This window comes from Labrus mixtus, chromosome 10 (genome assembly GCF_963584025.1).
Source record: "Labrus mixtus chromosome 10, fLabMix1.1, whole genome shotgun sequence".
Lineage (NCBI taxonomy): Eukaryota > Metazoa > Chordata > Actinopteri > Labriformes > Labridae > Labrus > Labrus mixtus.
The window spans coordinates 10,453,769-10,474,280 of NC_083621.1; the positions used below are offsets into that span (position 1 = coordinate 10,453,769).

Here is a 20,512-nt window from a genome sequence, read left to right on the forward strand (position 1 = left end):
ACAGCGCTTTCTCCTGGCGAGCACTCTTCATCTTCTCAGTTCTGCGTCCTTTGAAACACCTAGGGGACATTTTTTTCCACATGAAAAGGTTTCCATTTTCACCTTTAGCATCGATGTCAAGATCTCCATGCATGCCAGCCACAAATTCAGCTCTTATTGTGAAACTGCTTCCTATCATTTATAGGCACACTGCACCAATTCAGAGACCATTAATGCAAATGAAATTGAAGATCTTTGTGACAGACTTGATTTAAGTTAGCAGTAGGTGTGTTGACTCAATGTTCACGTGTACTCTAACTGCCTAAATCACATTTGATAAATTAAATCTCTTAATTGTTTCTTTTAGTGTTCTGGGAAAACAGACTGTTCTGGGTATACATTTTCCACCAACACCACGACTGCTTTTCTCTTGCCACTTCTCATTTATTTGCTCTGCTCCCACAGAGTGACAGACTCTGTCTCTTTGCCTTGCAATGTTCCTGCTTTGGGGAAACTTTTGAGCTATTTTAGTTTGAGGGTCGGAGTGTCAGGCCACTCAGAATATGCAGGCATTGTTGTGGATCTATGTGTGTCAACAAAAAATACACTTAGGGGAGAGCAATAGACCCTAAAAACTTATTTAGCAAAAAGGGTTATAACCTGTGATTCTTGTCTTTATTGATAAAGAAAATGTCTCTCTGTCCTGCTGGGATGTGACAGGAAGAAAAAAATGACATATTGAATAGGAGGCACATTTTCAAGCCTCTGTGAGTGAATGTGTTGACAACGACCAATTCAGCGCCGGTCAAAGAGTCATTGGATGACCACTCACTCAGAGTGTGAGTTCGTCATGCCAGAGCAGAGGGTGACAGCTCCATCTCTCCCCTGCCAATCAGAGCTGTTGACCTGAGATGGCCTTGCAGAGTGCTTTGACCCTAGTGGAGTGTCATTGATCTGCTCAGGGACAGGGTCAGAGTTGGGTCAGAGTTGAAGAGTTCGTTGAGGAGTGATGATTGGGTTAGAGCTGCCCTCGTCCATAGAGAGACATTAAAGACTTGGTTTGCCTAGTTGCAACATAATCAGTTTTATGTTATTAATGAATACTTCCCCTTGCTCTCCCCTTGAATTTTCCATAACGTCGCCTTCACACTGTCTTCTCTTTTCTGTCTCCAGGGTGGAGGCCATGCATCGTCGGCACACCACACTAAGAGAGAAGGGGCGACGCCAAGCAGTGCGGGGCCCAGCTTACATGTTCAATGAACGTGGCTCGGCACTCACTGCAGAAGAGGAGCGTTTCCTGGATGCTGCTGAATATGGAAACATTCCTGTGGTCCGCAAAATGCTGGAAGAGTCCAAAACCCTTAACTTCAATTGTGTGGACTACATGGGCCAGAATGCTTTGCAGCTTGCAGTTGGCAATGAGCACCTAGAAGTGACCGAGCTGCTTCTGAAGAAGGATGGTTTGGCGAGGATCGGCGACGGTCTGCTTTTGGCTATCTCCAAGGGTTATGTAAGAATTGTTGAAGCCATCCTTGCCCACCCTGCCTTTGGTGGAGGTCTCCGGCTGGCTTTGAGCCCTCTGGAGCAGGAGATGCGAGATGACGACTTTTATGCCTATGACGAGGACGGGACCCGTTTTTCTCATGACGTCACTCCAGTTATCCTTGCTGCTCACTGCCAGGAGTACGAAATCGTTCACATCCTCTTGACGAAGGGGGCCCGCATAGAAAGGCCACACGATTACTTCTGTAAGTGCTCAGAGTGTGTGGACAAACAGAAGGAAGACTCGTTCAGCCACTCGCGCTCCAGGATGAATGCATATAAAGGCCTGGCCAGTGCAGCGTACCTGTCGCTCAGCAGTGAAGACCCTGTGCTGACCGCCCTCGAGCTCAGCAATGAACTGGCAAGACTGGCAAACATTGAGACCGAGTTCAAGGTAAGATGATATCAATTTCTTTTCTCTGTATTTTAGTCTTTTTTTTGTGAATCAGTAGTTTTGTACTTCGTTCCCTGACTTTCTTGTGTCCAGTCAACTACAACATCATTTGTATTGTTTGACAAGATTTAGGAATAAAATAATGAAAAAGAAGATACACACATCTTTTGAAAACACACAAAAAATGCTTTTAATTAATTTAATTCATCTTTTAATGTTAATAACAACTTTACACAACCTGTAACTTATACCCTTTTGTATGATTACAGTCTTTACATTCTCCCATCCCCATATATTTCTTTATTTCTTCTGTTTCTATGAGTTTATGCAGATTAGGGACCTACAGCTGAATTGAAGATTTGGAAGTCCAAGAGTTTTGATGCTCCTCTGTACTTGCCATAACGGAAAATATCTTGTCATTAATGCTCTTATACTGAGAATAAAGATTTAACAAGCTATATGGACACAGAACCGGACTTCCATGATAACAGTAGTGGTGTAAAAAAGTGTCTTGTCATAATTGTTGATCTATAGACTTATTGCAGCCACAATATTGATATGTGCAGTCCACACTCACTCTCCAAAACGTTTGTTTTAATCAGTAAATAAACCCGTCTTGATGTACTGACATTTATCCCAAAGCTGGTTTATTGTCTCGGTTTGGGGGAAAGAACGCCCACTGACTTACAGTGTTGGGCAGATTTGGGCAGGCTTTACTATACAGGACATGATTCCAGCCCACTGTGCCAGCTTCTACACCTGTCTGTGATAAATTGGCTTATGGTTTTAATGGAAGCAAATACACTGACAAATGAGAGAAAGAATCACTGAGCAAGCTAAACAGCCGACCTGTAGACTCTGTACTGAAAACCAGTATGCTTCTCACTGCTCATGAAGGAGGCACAAGCATATGATTAAACTAATCAGATAAATATGATGTGATAACACTCCATATTTTCCTTTCCTTTACCTTCATTCACCCACATGCTCTCTGTTTTTACCTGCCTGACCTTATTCATTTTCTCATCAGTTCTTCTGCCCATCTTTGTGTTTGTCATTCAGCCTGTCTGCTTGCCATCATGTTTCCTGACTGCAGACAAGTTAATGAGAAGGGCTCACCTGAGGGAGCAGAGTTGTGTTGGAGCTCATCCGTCTCATTACCATCTCATTATCACCCCTTGTCTCCTCTCTGTATATGGCTCCCTGTCCTTCTGCCAGCATCATATGATACAGGGTGCCAATAGCCTCAGGTAGCTGTAGTCCTGTTTCATGGGTGAAGATTAAACATCAGAGAAAAGGAGTTAGTGAGATTGAGGCATGATGTCACTGACAAAGAATGTATGATAACAGTTGCAACACTCTGTCATTGATGACACCTAAATGCTTCAAAAGATTTCACTTTAGCGAGTAACACCAACATTTCAGAAGTCTCTAAAGTTTATGTTTGCATTCTATCATGTGTCAATTCAATGTTAGCTTTAGCCACTTTCTAAATACTGCTTACTTTAAACAGGACAGAGGCCTGGGAAGAATGTCAAATGGTAAATTGACTTGGACAGCTTGGGTAGTACTTGTATAGACGTTTCTAGTCTTGTGACCACTCAAAGTGTTTTTAAACTACACATCACATTCACACACTGATGACAGAGGCTGCAAAGTTAAGTGTCCATCATAATAACTAATCCCATTCATACACATTCTCACGCTGCAGGCGTGGCAGCGGGGGCAATTTAGGGTTCAGTGTCTTGATCAAGGACATTTCGACATTTGACTGCAGACCCTCTAACGGTCGTGGGCCTGACTGCAATCAAGCTAAGCTAAGCAGTTGACTGAGATGACTTACGTTGATGAAAGTTTATACATACAAGAATACTCCGGAGCAGAGATGGAGTAGCAAGCACACGTCTGATGCTGTGTCCAGGCTATGCCAATTCTCTCAAACTCTTCGACAGGCTTTGCATATATAGAAAATGCATTATTGACGTCAGAGTCACACTGACCTAAACTAATCTGTGTAGTACAATTTGGAACAGACACTAAGTCTACCAAACATGCAGATATGAAGGGGAAGACCATTGACACACTTTGCTGTCCTTGGTTTCTAGTCACAGCTGAACTCTATCAGGTCTGACTGACATCTGAGAACAGTGAATAAACATAATGATGTTTGTACACTTAAATCTTAATACATAGGTACAGAAATTCCACCACATAGTGTATATTTCATTTTTACCATATTAATGTTCAGAATGTTGCTTATTTAGCTATTTTGCTTGTCAGTTAGCAACTATTTGAAATACAAGTCACCATGATTAAATGCTAAATGTAGGCAGAGTAACAAAGTGTTATATTCGAACCTACTCATGTATACACTTTTTCTTACAAGGAGTAAAAGTATACACATAAACAGTACATAACGTTGAGTGGAAGCTAATTCACTTTCTCGCCCTGTAGCACGTACCTTGTAGCCTGTCAGAGTACAGAGATGACAGAACTGCTGGTGTTTGGGTTTGACGTTGATGTGGCGATTGCTAAAGGCATGAGGACCTCCCTAATGGAATAACATTTATCTTTAACCATCTTATATTTCAAGACAGCCCATTGATTTCTCAAGAAAGCCTCTGGACACACACACACACACACACAAACACACAAACACACACTTAGATTACACACACAAGGAGGCTGAGACACAGGGAGAGAGTGAAAGAAAGTGAGGAAGAGGGTCTCAGTTACATTTTGTAAATTCCCAATTCATCCTGTTCTCTTGGCATGTTTGATTTTTGTTGGAAATAAAGAGTCCACAGAAAAAGGATAAAAAAAAAAAGGTAAACCGACTGGTACAGGTCCAGTGACGAGCAACAACACTAACTCCCTCTAGCCATCTCTTCTGCTCATCCCTCCATCTTACATCACCCCCCCCCCCCCCCCCCCCTCCCTCCGCTCACTCATCTGTAACCATTCTCACTCTGCTTCACATCACTCTGTCTCTATTTTCAATCTCACAACATTGTTCTTGTTCCTTTATCTCAGCCCCAGAGGCACAAACCCCATATACTGGGTTGTGATTGGATTTTCAAACATGCTGAACATATAGTGATTCTGATTGTGTGTATTTGCTGTATAATGGAACACGATTCATTAAGAAAACATTCTCCGACATTTACGACCCCTCAAGCCTTTCGCTGAATGTAAATAGACAAGAGATGATAAATTGATTTAACTTAAAAGCCTGGAGTCAAAACCCAAATGCCAGTTTTACTTGATTTTCCCAAAGGCCTAATTTATGCTTGCAGCGGTTGCTTACTGTAATGCCTAGAAATTATAACAGTTTTTAAATTTGCTTGTATTGATGTCACCTTTCAACAAACTTTTTCAGAATGTGCGCCTTTTGGTGCAGATTTAAAAATGTAGCTTATTCTACATATTACAACTATTTGGTACTTAAGAGTACGAACACTCTGTTAACGTATTAAAGCATTTTATATTCAACTCATAGTTCCAGTCAAACTAGAGAGTAACCCCGCTTGAATGCTAATTATGTGCAAGGTCAGTACATCACTAGTAAATGAAAGTAGTAAGGACTGTTTCATACCTGTAGTAAAGGTGCATCCCAACAGAAAGGGACACTTGTGTAAAGGGTTTGATGAAAGCAGGCATTATCAACACACTGTAATAATGTGTTTGAACACATTCCAAACAGAGCACTGAATACATAATAAGAATCAGTCCTCTGGGACTCTCAACCTGCCAGAAGCTCCAATCTGCCGACTGTTAGGACTACTCAGGCTTGTGGTGAGGAGCATGAGTGAGAACGAGGCAGGGAGGTGAGGAGGCGAAAGAAAGAAAGAAAGAAAGGCTGAGGAGACAGAGGAGCAGAGGGTTTAAGACTGTAACGAACTGTGAAAGAAAAGGATGAGAGCGGGTTGAAAGGCCTGACGGGAATTGTTCATTAAAGTGAAGTGGAAGAAATTACCATATATTGAACTGGAGGATTCAGAATTTTGAGATTAATTCAATAAGCATTCAACAGAGGTAACTGTTACTTTGACAGTTTCTTCATAGATTATTTAAATATATATCTTCTTTTATTTTCCAGCACTTGGTTGTAAAAGTTCATGTAGTCCCTGAAGTTCCTAAAGATAATATTTTTATATGTAGCCCTCAAGTGATTATCCTGCTCGTTGAAGATTAAATCAAATAAATTCCACCAGCAGCAGCTGAGGAGCAGTGCCCAAAAAGTGTACCAGCTCAAGTTGCGCCTCACATCTTCCTTACTGTAGGGTACTGTATTATTTATTATCTGCTTTAGGAGCATCTAAGAGAATCCTTTACCAACTTTTATTATTTATTTTTTTTTACATTTTGAGTATGTACAGCCCAGATTAATTTAAGCTTTATTCTAATTTTGGTGTCATTTTTGATCACCATCTGGCAAAAAGCAAAAGAAAAGCCTTTAGGTTTTCAAAGTTTGATCTTATCTTACCTCATCCTTTCTTCATTTCAAACTTCTTGCACGCAGACTCAACAGAAAGGTTTTAATAGACAGCATCGTGATGTTTCCATATCAATGATAAATGTGCACGTTTTGCACGTGTGCGGCCTTTAACTAGCCTCAGGTTGATTGTCTTCATTTCTAACAACTTTCCTTGTGAGAGCATAAATAACAGTGAGGTGTTATATTAACAGTATGGAGGGGGTATGTGGAAACATCAATCTTTATTTATTCAAATGAATACATCTGAGTCATGGGCGTTCAGTTTTCAGCCGTGCTTTTTTTCTATTCAATTGATTTGCATTTATTACATTTTGAAAATATTAGCAAAATAAAAATGGAAATCAGTATTCCATCAACTGGTTTTATGCAAATACTGTGAGCATGCAAAGAGACTGCAACTATGTCTTTGTTTAATCCATGGCCTTTGTTGCTTGCAACCCAGGAAGACAATTATGTTTACTAGATGAAAGGATTGCCTTCCTGTGTTTGGACTGTCCCTCTTCTCCTTCTCCTTCTTCTTCTTCTCCTTCTTCTTTTCTTTTTGGTATTTTTCTCTTACTGTTTCTTTTTATCTCTCTGGTGTTGTAGTTTCTTTCCCTTAGCTTAGATTTAGAGTTTCAGACATGTTCATAACTGCCTCAAATATACATTTCTTTGAAATAAGGTGGTTTGAATGCAGGAATTAAGCATACAAATCAACAAAAACTGTCCTGATGTTTAAAGCTTTCCATTTCATCTGTGACTGTTGTTTCTGACAATGTATGGAATTTTGGAACGTCATGATAACAACTTAATGTTCCAATGAAATAATTGTCAAAAATTGTATTTTAACCCATAGATATGGTTGGCCAGTGACAGTTTCTGTCAAATTTTTGCCTGCTTTCCTTAGGCAAATTTAAGTTTGAAAGAAATACAGATTATACTTTGGGTCTCAAAATGCAAAAAAAAAGTAATTTTTTTTAGAAAACTCAATCTGCTTTGTTTTGAGATGAAAAGGTCATGAACAAATTCACACTCAAGCACCATATTAGAATTTCAATTGAGAATCAATATCCCGATGGTTGACATTTCTTGGGTCATTAACCATAAAAAATGGCTTAATGTCCACTAGAGAAGCAGCTTCACAGCTAAACTGAAAATTGTCAAAGATTGGAAAAATACACACCATAAACACAGATGACTGCTCTGTGCACAGGTGGAAAGGTGGCATCACAAATGTGAGAACATCTACAGTACTGGTATGTGTAAGACTAAGTAGACAGACACTGAGGAAATATGGGATGGCCAACAGAGTGTAAAGGAAGCATGAGGGCTCTTTCAACACCTGATGTGTCTTCACAATGATTGCATTTATACATTTGAGTAAGGATATGCTTTTTTTACATTTTCTAACTTTTCCTTTTCCCATATTTTCTTCTTCAAAGTCTGTCACTACCAACTCAAATATTTATGTCCTTCTCTGACTCATGCAGAATGACTACCGCAAGCTGTCCATGCAGTGTAAGGACTTTGTGGTGGGTGTGTTGGACCTTTGTCGGAACACAGAGGAAGTGGAGGCCATACTTAACGGAGACGTGGACCAATGTCCTCCAAGCCCTTACAACCGACCCTGCCTCAGCCGAGTCAAACTGGCCATCAAGTATGAAGTCAAGAAGGTAAGATGAAAAACAATACGGGATTATGAAGTTGTTGGGTTTTTTTTTTTTACCATGACCTGAGAGCAGGAATTACAAGTTAGGGTCCAACATATCCCATGATGCATCATTTTAAAACCCTTCCAACCCACATCATCTCTTTTAGCCCGTAAATGTATTTTTATTTGTGAACTCCAGCGAGTCAGAAGAAGTTTAATATTGTCACTATGGAAAAGTTGTGGTTTATTTTTTTCTAGCGCTGGTCAACTTTTGGAAACCCTACGCGGATGATACACAACTGTTTTCACAATCAGAGTCGTTCGTACTCCCTATGACAGGTAAACCTGATGTAGATGTCAAAATGATCCAGTGCCCCAATGGTGTTAGAAGATGTAGTTCAAAAGTTACCCATAGATTTGAAAAAGGACTGATTAGTATAATCTAATGTCAAATTTTATAAATCTTTTAATTTCTTTGATTAGAGATTTCATCATAATCCCATATATTCATATTTCCTTCAGTTGGTTTTAAAATATTTCCTTAAACGTTAATTGGATACAATATATAGTATGATTTTTTATTTATTTCTGAAGGGTTTTAAAATAACAGCGGTGTTTTACCACCTGTACTGTGACTCATCAAATGTGTGTGCGTAATCTAACTGCATGAGTCTTTTCATTGTGTGTACATACAGTATGTTTAATGTATTTTTCTTCTGTAAACAACAAACCGGCCTTGATTTCAGAGAGCAAACCCATGCTGACCGGAGGTGCTCTTACAAAATGTCAAACCAAATCCTTTTTTGCCCTTTTACCACAACCACACTGCTTATTACACACACCCACACATGAACGCTCACTCACATACACACACACGTTCCTGTTTCACCTTAACCTGCCGAATGTTCTTCGATCAGGTATTCCACCAGTGTGTGTGTTCATGGAGAGACCATGGAGACCAGGTGGAGCATGACTGCCTGTAGGGTGCAGGCAGGGTTCATGTCGTGGGTCACTGCTGGGAAACAATGTTAACAATGATGATTGCTGTGTGTGGTGTCCTGCTGAATGTAGAAATGACTGAGTGGACATAAACACATTGTGAGTTTCGATCGGCGGATGGAAGAAGAGCAGTCAGTCGTCAGCTTAGATAAATGATCTCTGGTGAGATGACCGAGGATGAGAGGAGAAGAGGTGGGGATGACTGATAGTGGGAGTAAAAAAAAGAGGCAAACCAAAATCCATGGAGAGCAGGTTTGACAAGAGGGAGACCTGCTGTGCAAATCTTTGACGTGAACGAAAATCAACACACGAACACCACGTTTGACTGTTACACCAGCTGACCTCCTGCTGAGCATCGATTGCTCTGTAGTTCACATCCTTCTCCCAGCTGAAACAAAAACATCCATCCTCTTACCTCTCAGCAGACTGGTGGTTGCTCTCATTTATCTTTCTCTTTCTAGGAGGAAAGTTGTCACCAGATGCTGAAATACCGGACTGAGCCCTGTCTGGAAGCAAACATTCTCCAGTAATGAATGTAAACACTCAGTGCTTCTTGTTTGCTGGCTGCTTCCTTTTACAAACTGCCTGTATAATAAATCCTCTGACCTACGTGTTCAGGTTTTTGTCATTCTAAATACAGCCAAGTGTCAGCTGTGAACCCAAGCATGTTATGAATGATATTGTTTAATCGTGTTATAATTACACAATAGATCTGCTCTAAATATTAAATCAGCCTGCACACTCAGGTTCTCGGGGACATCTGGAATATTGACACTAGCAGCAGCCCTCCTCATGAATGTACTGTACATCATTTTCTAACCTGATTGATTTGACATTCATTGACGTCATTTAAAAGCACAAGAAAGTGGCAACAATGTAAACAACAAATAAATGTAAGAGGATGATCTTTGCATTCAAATAAAAGCAGGATGGAAAAGCCTTTTCAGATAATGCCCCTAAGATTTGTATAGATCATCTTGTTGTCTTTCAGGAGACCTCTTTCAACCCCCCTGGTATCTTAAAGAAAGACAATTGGCCACAGCAACATGTTCTAACTCGTGCTGCTGCAAACAAGTCCTGGTGTCATTTTCTTCCCCTTGTTACTGATTTGCCATATCATGGGCATGGTGTTGAGAACATTACCCAACTATCAAAATACTCCTAAAATAATGTCCTGCAATCACAGATGTACTTTGATGTACTAAAAAAATGTAATAGCAGAAAATTGTACTCAAGTATTCAAACACAAAAGCTCTGGTGCAGATTGAGCCCTGTCAGAGTATCATCCAGAGATTTTCCAGGGATTTGATTTTACAGCATCATGTTAGGTGATGCAAGTAACTGTTAGCAGCTTTTAATGTTTGTGTGTAAACATTGAATGGTAAACGGTAGTTTTCTTACACTCATTATGTTGTATCTACAGGGTTGTTTTCTACAAAAATAATGAGCCCCAATATAACTCTGCCTCTGCTGTCAGCCTGTTATATAAGACACCTTCTTCCTGTTTGTGACAACTGGACTGTTTCAATTCAGCTGCCGGATATTTACAGCCAAGATGCTCGCTCAACATGCTGCTTGTGTAAAGACGTCATAGATTCCTCAAGGAATCAGCGAAAAACATCAGAAACAGTTATTGTGAATGCTTTATGAAGATTGGATGAGAAAAGAAAAAAAAGCTTCTCTTAAGATGGTCCTCATGCTGCTGTTTGCTCCTTCCCCAGCTTGTTCTTTCTCCTCTGTGCTCACATTTCTTTTCCTGTAGAAGACACTGATTTAAACTTCTTGTCCCCGTCTCTTCCTCCAGTTTGTTGCCCATCCAAACTGTCAGCAGCAGCTGCTAACTATCTGGTACGAGAACCTGCCCAATCTGAGGCAGCAGTCTGTTGGGGTGAAGTGCTGGACAGTGCTGGGAATCACTGTAGGTCTACCCTTCCTGGCCATCTCCTACTGGATAATGCCATGTAGCAAGGTATGAACCCACCTGTGCTCTAGGTAACAAACAAAGAGAAACCTGCTCCACCCTTGACCTCAGCTGTTTGCTCTATCATCCTTCATCTGAGTTTATCACGCATTATCACACCATTAACCCTGAACATTTTCTGTGGTTTTTACATTCCTACATACCTCAGATATGAACTGACCTGTCACTTAAATAATCCAATTAAGCCTTATACATTTTTCAAATTTATAAAAAAAAGCACATCTGGCTTCCTGGAAATCTATGTATTTTAGGCTGAAGTAGCTGATGTTACTGTCTAAGGTTCCAATGATGCTGAGTTTTATTCTATAGCTACTTTTTTTTAGACAGCTCCACTTCAGGGACTATATGACAAGAGGTCTGGGCCTAAATCATTCTGACAAAGTTCTCTGAAATAGCTCAAGTTGCAAAAGGTGCGACTACTCCTTCTCCTTATTTTAAGGCTAACTCTGCACCCTGTCAGTCCTCAATGTTAAATAAACCTGCACATACCTGGCTGCACTGCACTCACGCTCCAACATACAGGCAATTCAAACCATTGAAACTCTCCAGCATGTCTTTGGATTATCCCGATTGAACCCTGCAGGGGTACAACATACAACCTCCAAACAGACAGGCCCCTGTCCTGCCAGGGATTTCATAGCTCTTACCCCTGCACCATCATGCTGCCTACCTCAGGCCTGTTACCCTATAATATCGTTTTGGGGAAAAACAGTACAAGCAAAGCATTGTTACAAATAAGAAACAGGAAGTTGAGTACTGTAAAATAAAAGCTAACAGTATATTTATAAGAGTGCCACAGAAACATCAACATGCTAACAGAAACAATGTTTATAAACTGCATGCTAAAGTAATGAACAGTTCTCACTTGCTCAAGAACAAACCTTGTGGTCTTATTAAAGTCATTTTGTTTATTTCTCTGGAAGAAAAATGTGGCCAAATATAAAGAAACCAAAAACTCATCCACACGTTGTCTAGATGTTCAACTTAGAGACCAATGTGGGGAAACTACTATTAAGGCTTAAAATTTAACAGTTCTCCGTTTGGAGTACAGCACCAAAAATAAACATTTTTTTAATAGGGCACTGAGGCACTTTATCAAAGGTTGTTAATACGCCATCAAGCAAATTATAATCTATAAAGTGACACAATACGACACACAGAAACACAAACTCACACTGGAGCTGAGGGCAAATCTGCTCATCAACCTGGATAATCCTCTACCGCAACATCAAGTGATGTGTGTGCGTGTGTGTCAGTGTGTGTGTGGGTCGTGTCAGATGCGACTTGAATTAGTAATTTTGTAGACCGAGAGAGTGAGCATTGGCTCTCGAGTGAAGGGCATTCTCGCTGAGAGCGTCTCCACCATTGAGACATGAATTCAATCATGAGAAACACCTGTGTGTGTTTATATCTGTGAGTTTGTTTCTGCGCACACACGTATGCCCTGAGTGTGTGTGTGTGATTACATCACAGTAACAATATACCAACCACTTCAAAACTGTGTCTCAGTCATAGCCTTTGCCAGCACAGATAAAAGAGTAAGAAGTACATTATTATAATTATTATTATCGTCATTTCAGATTTATTGTTTGCTTTTTATGTTGTTTTATAGAATCAGAAATCTGCGAGAGAAAGAGTCATTGATGACAAATCAAACATATAACCATGAAACAACAGTTTTGGATTTGAATCATTATGAGGGTTGCTCAATGGTTTTATTAATCACATGATTAAAAAAAAAAAAAAAAAAAAAACCATTCAGAACAGGTACCTTGTGTGCCCTCTTACTTATCATGTGCTGCTCATCTCACTAATTGCTCTTCTACAGCTCATAATATTCTCCTTTTTAACTCCACCACCACACATTATTGTCAGATCCCCCAATCCATTTTACATTTCCTATCAGCAGGGAGAGATTGTGAAGATATTAAAACACTTTGTAGCTCAGAATTAACTAGTAGGTCATCAAAAATGTGCTGTGGCGGTGATGAAAAACAGACGGCTATTTAATATCCAATGATTCTGATTTTTCAAAGATGAGATGCATTGGAAGGTGCAAAATAGAATACCTTTAGTTTTCTTCTGAATGACGTAAAAACACATGAAACAGAATTTGTGCATGGCTTTTTGGTCAATTTCCTTATAGAACAAGCTCCATGCTTGAGTCAAGCAATCACTCTGCCTTAATATTTCACCCGTCTTTTACAGCTTGAATCAATAAGTTGTATCTAATTATTGATAAACTGTTGCCTTATTAATTCATTATTTAGTACTGAAGAAAGGTAAGAAGAGATGAAAGCAAGGAAAGACATGGAACGAACAATGAAGCATAAAAGGGAACAAACAAGAAAACAAACAAGAAAACAGTTGCTTCATTAATTCTATATGGTTGCATTTGTGATTAATAATTCAAGTGAGTGATCTGCATTGGTAAAGATGACAAGAATGTTTGCTTGAAGTAAGGGGGAGACAAGTTGAGAACAGAAACTCCAAAATGTAGACACTTGTGGGAATCCCCATCATCCACTGTCTTTTTTAACACAAAGTGCACATACAGTATTATCTACAGCTTGACAGGAGGTTTTTCCTCACATCCAGATAAGTAATTATTCAGAGTGGATGCCTGTCTGCTCACAGTGTATGTCGGGTTGGATATTCTGAGGTTGAATCATGTAAAGGGAATAATAAAGGACACAGCGGATCTATTCTAGTCATTTCACAGCCAACTTTATTTATTTACATAATCCTGTTTCCAGGAGACATTGCTGAAGGAGAGAATATCCCTTCTCGTCAAAATCACAGTGATAAAAAAAAAGAAAAAGAAGCCCACTATGTTTGCAGTCCTCACCAGGAGTCATCAGTATCTGTGATGACCATCTCACTTAAACTGAGGGCTTAAATGGATCAGTGCAGGGTGGGAGATGGTTGTAAATGAAGGGGGAAGAGCTCTTCCCAGTGGCAGAAGGAGCTTCAGAGCAGGCTTTGCAGGGTTAGGATTAGCCAGACAACCTATTCCACTAAGCTTTGGTCGTGTGTGTTGCGGGAGGCAGCTATTAGATGAGATGTGTTACAGTGCATGCAGAGAGTAGAGATATCCTGTGGGTAGTTAATATTGAACACAGCAGGTTGAGAGAGAGGCAAACGTTCAGATCACAAAGATGTCGAAGGGTTGGAGGTGTGTGTGCACATTTGTGTTTCTTCTGCACCTCCATGCTGCATCATATTGTCTCCATATGGCACATACCAGAAATATTTGTTATAGTAAATAGCTACTCTGTCATTATGTTGGTGTGAAAGTGATCAGTGGTTAAGCCCAACGGTGAATTACAACAGCTGCTGTTTGCCTGCTAAGATGGTTGTGTAGTGGTGCTTTCAGTTTCTTATCTCTGAAGACCAAAATCTCTGCAACCGTGCAAATGGCTGTAAAATATAAAAACTCTTAGTTACACTAAAGGAAGAGAAAATACAGATGTTTTATGTGTCTCTATATCATATCTGTTTGTAGTCATAGTTTACTGAATGCAACTCAAACTGAATCTTCCTGACAGAATGAAAAATTAGTGTTTGTGGCTTCAGTGTGGAGGTGAGTTGGTCCTGACATGTTTCCTGCATTTGGTTTCACTCATCTGTAGGTGGCAGTAATGCTCCAAGAACTGCGGCAATGTGCAGTTGCATGCAAAGAAGGAAAGAATGAAGGATTCAAAGTGTTATGAAAATTGCTTCTGCTAATGTTTTTCATTAAGGAATTTGTTGGAGCCTACTAATGCAAAAAAGGTTATTTAATCAGTGACATTCATTATTGATATAATCTTGGTTTATTTTAAAGTTAAAGTCAACATGGCACATTTGTAGATAGTGAGTTTTTGTATTGTTCTTTTTAGATGGGATGAAATGACAATAGATAATATCAAAGGTGATGAAACCAGAGAGAATTAAAAACCCTTTTTCCAGATGCACTAAAATGCTGTTTATAGATGAAATTGCGTATAGAGAACTGACGGCCCAACTCTAAAAAAGAATGTTAACCATTAGCTGTAAGATCTATTAATGTTATAAGAAGTAGAGGAGACAGAGGTTGAGCTAAAAGGACGGAGGATAGAAGACTTGAGTTGTGTTGGTCCGAAAACTATTTGGAGGCTGTTGTTGTGTTGTCTGTCTGCAAAAATGTCATCTGATTTTATTTATAAGTTGATTCACTGTCCACATTATGTTGACGGCTTTTTGTGCTGTCCCCTTATGTGCAAATATTACTGTTCCCTCTTTAAACTTTTAACCATGGAACCAATATATCATATTACCACCTTGATCTTCTCTCTTCCAGCTGGGTCAGATCCTGCGGAGCCCCTTCATGAAGTTCGTAGCACATGCCGTCTCCTTCACCATCTTTTTGGGTCTGCTGATCATCAACGCCTCTGACCGCTTCGAGGGAGTAAAGAACTTGCCCAATGAGACCATCACAGACCATCCGAGGCAGGTGTTCAGACTCAAGACCACCCAGTTCTCCTGGACGGAGATGCTCATCATGAAGTGGGTGCTGGGTGAGTGAGCTCCTCACATACACAGTCCACACTTGCTGTGAGAGTGTTTTCTTTTATTTCTTCACCGTGACATCCAATTCGAATGCAAAATGATGTCAGATCAGAGGTGGGCACGGTTAATCAAAAGTTTGACATTGTTAACCATCAATCCTTTAGCAAAGACGTTATTTATTATAATAATTAACTGAAGTTTACATAAACATTAAAGTTTACCGTTGTTACAATTTAAAAAGTGACTGTGTTAACTGGCGACTTTTGGCTACTATGTGTTTGTGGTTGTTGTAGTTAAAGACATATATGATTACTATTTTTGACATTTTAATACTAAAAAATAAACAGAGAAGCATTTGATTGGACACTCTCTATCCTCATCGTCTGTTGTAGCTACAATAACAACAGACTCATTCAGCTAAAAGTTGCCAGTTAACATGGTCACTTAATAAACCATAACACCTTTACAGTAATATCAACAAACAACAAAATCATCACCTCTTGCAATGTCAATAGATTTGAGTTTTTAAGAGGCCATGATGAGTTAGAAAACGTTAAATTATTCACAGTTTATTTTGTCTGTTTTGAAATTCTACAATTATTCAATTTAAAAAATATATATATCACCACTGTCTTCACATAGAGTCGCTTCGGAAGTTCCTTCATGTAGCTCAAGCAGCATTTCAAAATAAAAGCGCCCCATGCAGAGACAGGAATTTTGGTTTGTTATTCTATAAGCTCTCCATAGTACAGGAGGGGATATGCTCTTGTTCAGGTTGTCCGGGATCCTTCTTACAGCAGAGTTCAGACTTTACCAAAAACCCAATGTACCGGAAGGTAAAGGTACTGATCATCGTTTCTCACATCCATCCAACATCCATGTTAATTAACGATTAACAGACGTGTGTCCTGCTCTGTGTAAGATATTCACTGTGAAAACAGAATCTCCATCATAATAAAGAATTGCACATTAGAGAGTCAAGCTAAAATGTTTCCTGAGGAATCAACTCTTAAAATGGTTCATTTAAAAAAAACAAAAAACACAAGTGTGCTTTATTAATATGCAAACAGAGTTTTTTGATGTTGTTGTCGCCAGGATTTGAATGTCTTTTTTATCAACAAAATCCTGCCCCATAAATCTTCATTGAAAGAGGCTGAGGGAAGTGACTGGACTGTTTTCTCAAATGTAATACAAGGCAGCATGAAATATGAATACATCACTAAACCATGTGGATGAAAACAAAGTCTTAACTATACAACGTATTCTCTTCAACCCAGCAAAGATCACATAGAAGTGTCTTTGTCAGATGGAGACTTGTGAAAAATCTGGTCACACCTCTGAGTCCAATCAAAGAGCTGGAGGGAAAATTTGGTTGACCAGAGAGTTTGTTGCTGAGTAGAGAGAAATACAAAATGAGGCTAAATGAAATGAAAGTAAAGGTATTAGTGAAGAAGAAGATAGGCTTGAGGAAGCACAGAGAAAGACAACTCAGCAAATAAATAGCCAATGGCAATCTCTGTCAGACCTCAAATGCTTCTCATCTGCTGCTGTTCCTCCTTTCTACACACACACACACACACACACACACACACACACACACACACACACACACACACACACACACACACACACACACACACACACACACACACATACAAACATACACTCAAATACAAACATATACGCGCACACACACACACACACACACAACAGCATTACGTGAGTGGTTTGTGTATGTTGTTGCACATATGGCTCTATTTCATTTGTTTATGTGTTATTGTGCCATTCTTATTCCAGGCATGGTAATGTTTTGGCAGCTTGTGTGTGTTTTCCCAAGTGTGAATCCTGTGTGTGCTTGTGTATGGTGGCTTGGGTAAAAGTAATTGTAATTCCAGCTGCATGCTTCAAAGGCCCAGTAATTGTTATAGAGATGATTCTGATCAGGGCTGCCTTTTCAGTAAACAATTTTCTCCTTGTTTCGGCTCCAAATATAGAATGACAGAGGAATCTGGAGTGTGTGTGTGTGTGTGTGTGTGTGTGTGTGTGTGTGTGTGTGTGTGTGTGTGTGTGTGTGTGTGTGTGTGTGTGTGTGTGTGTGTGTGAGTGTGTGTGTGTGTGTGTGTGTGTGTGTGTGTGTGTGTGTGTGTCTCTGTGTGTCTCTGTGTGTCTGTGTGTGTTCACCTTAGCTCTAAATGGATTCATGTTTCAATGATAAGGTATAGTTAATTAGCTTTGTTCCCAGTGTCTGTGTTTTTTTTCTCTGTGTGAGCATGTCTGTGCATTTATAAACTTCCTTTTATGTTTGTAGGAGTGCCTTTTAGAGCCTCTTCATCCTGAGCATTTGTGTTGTTCTCCTGTGCTCTCCATCTTAGTATTCATCCACCTGTCCTCTTCCCCAGGTATGATTTGGTCAGAGTGTAAGGAGATCTGGAGCGATGGGCCCAGGGAGTACATCATGCATCTGTGGAACGTCCTGGACTTCGGCATGTTGTCCATCTTCGTGGCGTCCTATACTGCACGGTTCATGGCGTTCCTCAAGGCGTCCAAAGCCCAGCAGTATGTGGACCTGCATGTACCTGACGAAGACCTCAGCAATGCCTTACTGCCTGAGGAAGTTGCCTACTTCACATATGGTAAGAAATATGTGTGAGCTTTTTGATGTTTGATTTAAGGTTGCCAAGTTTTATGAATATTTGTTTTTGTGGGTTTTGCACAAAATTTCCGAACGTTTAGGTGTTCCAGTACAAATTTCTGTGTGAAGCCCTTTTCTTTGTCTTCCTAGCAATTGTGATTACCTTTCATTATAATCCAATTCCCCTATTTAGTCAGACAAATTGTTAAACTGCCTCGCCTCTTATCAACCAGACACTTTTCCCCACAAAAGGCCAATTTGACACCACACAATAAAACACTTTCCTGAGCTGCTTGAAACATCGTGCTACCTCAGTCACTGATAGGGCAGTAAGTCGGATGGATATTTGTGGAAAAATGTCAGGATTAATTCAAACCCCAAGCAGGGACAGTTTAAGATCAGAGTGGATTATTGTTTAGAAGCAAACGTCATTTTTGCATACTTATTTCAAGATGTTTAAACATATATGTGCACTGGTTGATCCTTGTACAGTATGGACGGCAGCGCAGCATATTAAATGCTTGCACACGCTGCTGCACTTCAACACAAACTCAAATATGTTATACATGCACACAGTTTGTGCATGTGGGCATGTGTTAGACTGTTATTTTGTGCATCAGAGAAATCAAGATCAAAAACACTTTAACTCCACTTCCTGAACCAAAAGTCCAACTCTGAAACACTGAAACCACAGTCTATAGGCTTTAGGTTATGGTGGACTGTTCAACTTATGTGGCCTACTAAGGGAACCTTCATCAGTGCTGTCATCTGGTGGTGTGAGTCTGACATGACATATCAGAAGATAAAGATGTAGCTGCATTAAAAGGTCAGTTATTTCTAAATGTCCATGTCTTCACTGGAAAGAGCAAACATTATGTATAATATACACACTCCTTGTCATAGATAGTCACAGTTTAAAGCAAATGAGTGATATTTCTTACCTTTTCTCTGTTTGTGATATCTACTTGATTCATGTCTTTAAAATCACATTTTTCCATCTGTCTAATTATCCTCTCCACCTACATGTCATGTGTGTCTCTATGACTTCCCTTCTCCCATTTTCTCTCTCTCCCCCCCTCTCTCTCTCTCTCTCCGGCCTTATGTCTCCTTGGGCCACTATCTCATTATCCCTCAACTGTCTCATACTTGTTTTTTCCCCTCCTCACTCACCTTCCGACCTCCAACATCTCATTCTATCTTAATCTATCACTTAATCCCCCTTTGTACTGAACCTTCTTGTCCTTCAAAGACCATGTTCCTAAAAGTCAAGATTATGCTCTTCAGAAACATCTTCTGCACACATTTAGATCCTTCTGTAACCAAAAGTTGGCTCCATACATTAAGAGTTCAAGGCGTAACCAAAGACATGCTCAATTTCACAAAAGTGTTAAACAGAAAAGTATAAAAAAAAGTGATAAGATCTGATACAACAGTACATTTTAATCCTAAAAATCACAAATGCAGCAATGGAAGAATATTGGCCGTTATAATGTCATTAACACTTTCTAAACTTGCTTACCTAATGCATTAGAACTCGATTAAATGTGAAAATATAATGTGTAAGAATTGATCCAGGGATCTTTAGTTTTTTTCCAAACTACTAATAACCAGTATCCCTGTATAAAACATTGACCTCTGGCTTGACTCTGCAGTAGCTCTGTCGGATGAAAGCTTCGCAACTTACTCAGCTGCTCGTCTTTTTCTTTTTTTCTCCTGCAGCCAGGAACAAGTGGCGGCCCTCAGACCCCCAGATCATCTCAGAAGGCCTGTACGCCATCGCTGTGGTGCTGAGTTTCTCTCGCATTGCCTATATCCTGCCGGCCAATGAGAGCTTCGGCCCGCTGCAGATCTCTTTGGGGCGCACGGTCAAAGATATCTTCAAGTTCATGGTGATCTTCATCATGGTATTTGTGGCCTTCATGATCGGCATGTTCAACCTGTACTCATACTACCTGGGAGCAAAGTACAATCCTGCTTTCACCACGTGAGTAATGCCTGGCGGCAAGAGTGTTTTTTTTTGTTTGTTTTTCAGATTTGTGTGAGTAGGTGGTGGTTATGTCTTAACATCTGTTAGGTAAGGTCTAATAGGTAAATACAATTGATTTATGCAGCACTTTGTAAAAATCAAGGTCACAAAGTGCTTCACATGGGTAAAACTGTTTAAATAAGACCGTAAAACAGTCAAATGAAAGCAAGCAATTTATCACAACAACAAAAAACAGACCATAAAAAGACACACATTTATAAACACTACACAGCAGGAGGCAGGACTAAAAACAGATTGAATCAATTAGTTTTCAGGTGCTTTTGAAAGTAGTCAACAG

General features: G+C 39.8%; 1 protein-coding gene across 1 annotated transcript in view; it reads left to right on the forward strand.

Moving 5' to 3' along the window:
• LOC132981930 (short transient receptor potential channel 7-like) overlaps nt 1-20,512 on the forward strand; it is a 46,914-nt gene that overhangs the window by 4,869 nt on the left and 21,533 nt on the right. The window contains exons 2-7 of the mRNA XM_061048070.1: nt 1,153-1,915; nt 7,886-8,068; nt 10,850-11,014; nt 15,348-15,564; nt 17,956-18,189; nt 19,908-20,172. Coding sequence (XP_060904053.1) covers nt 1,153-1,915; nt 7,886-8,068; nt 10,850-11,014; nt 15,348-15,564; nt 17,956-18,189; nt 19,908-20,172 — 1,827 coding nt within the window. The remainder of the gene's footprint in view (nt 1-1,152; nt 1,916-7,885; nt 8,069-10,849; nt 11,015-15,347; nt 15,565-17,955; nt 18,190-19,907; nt 20,173-20,512) is intronic.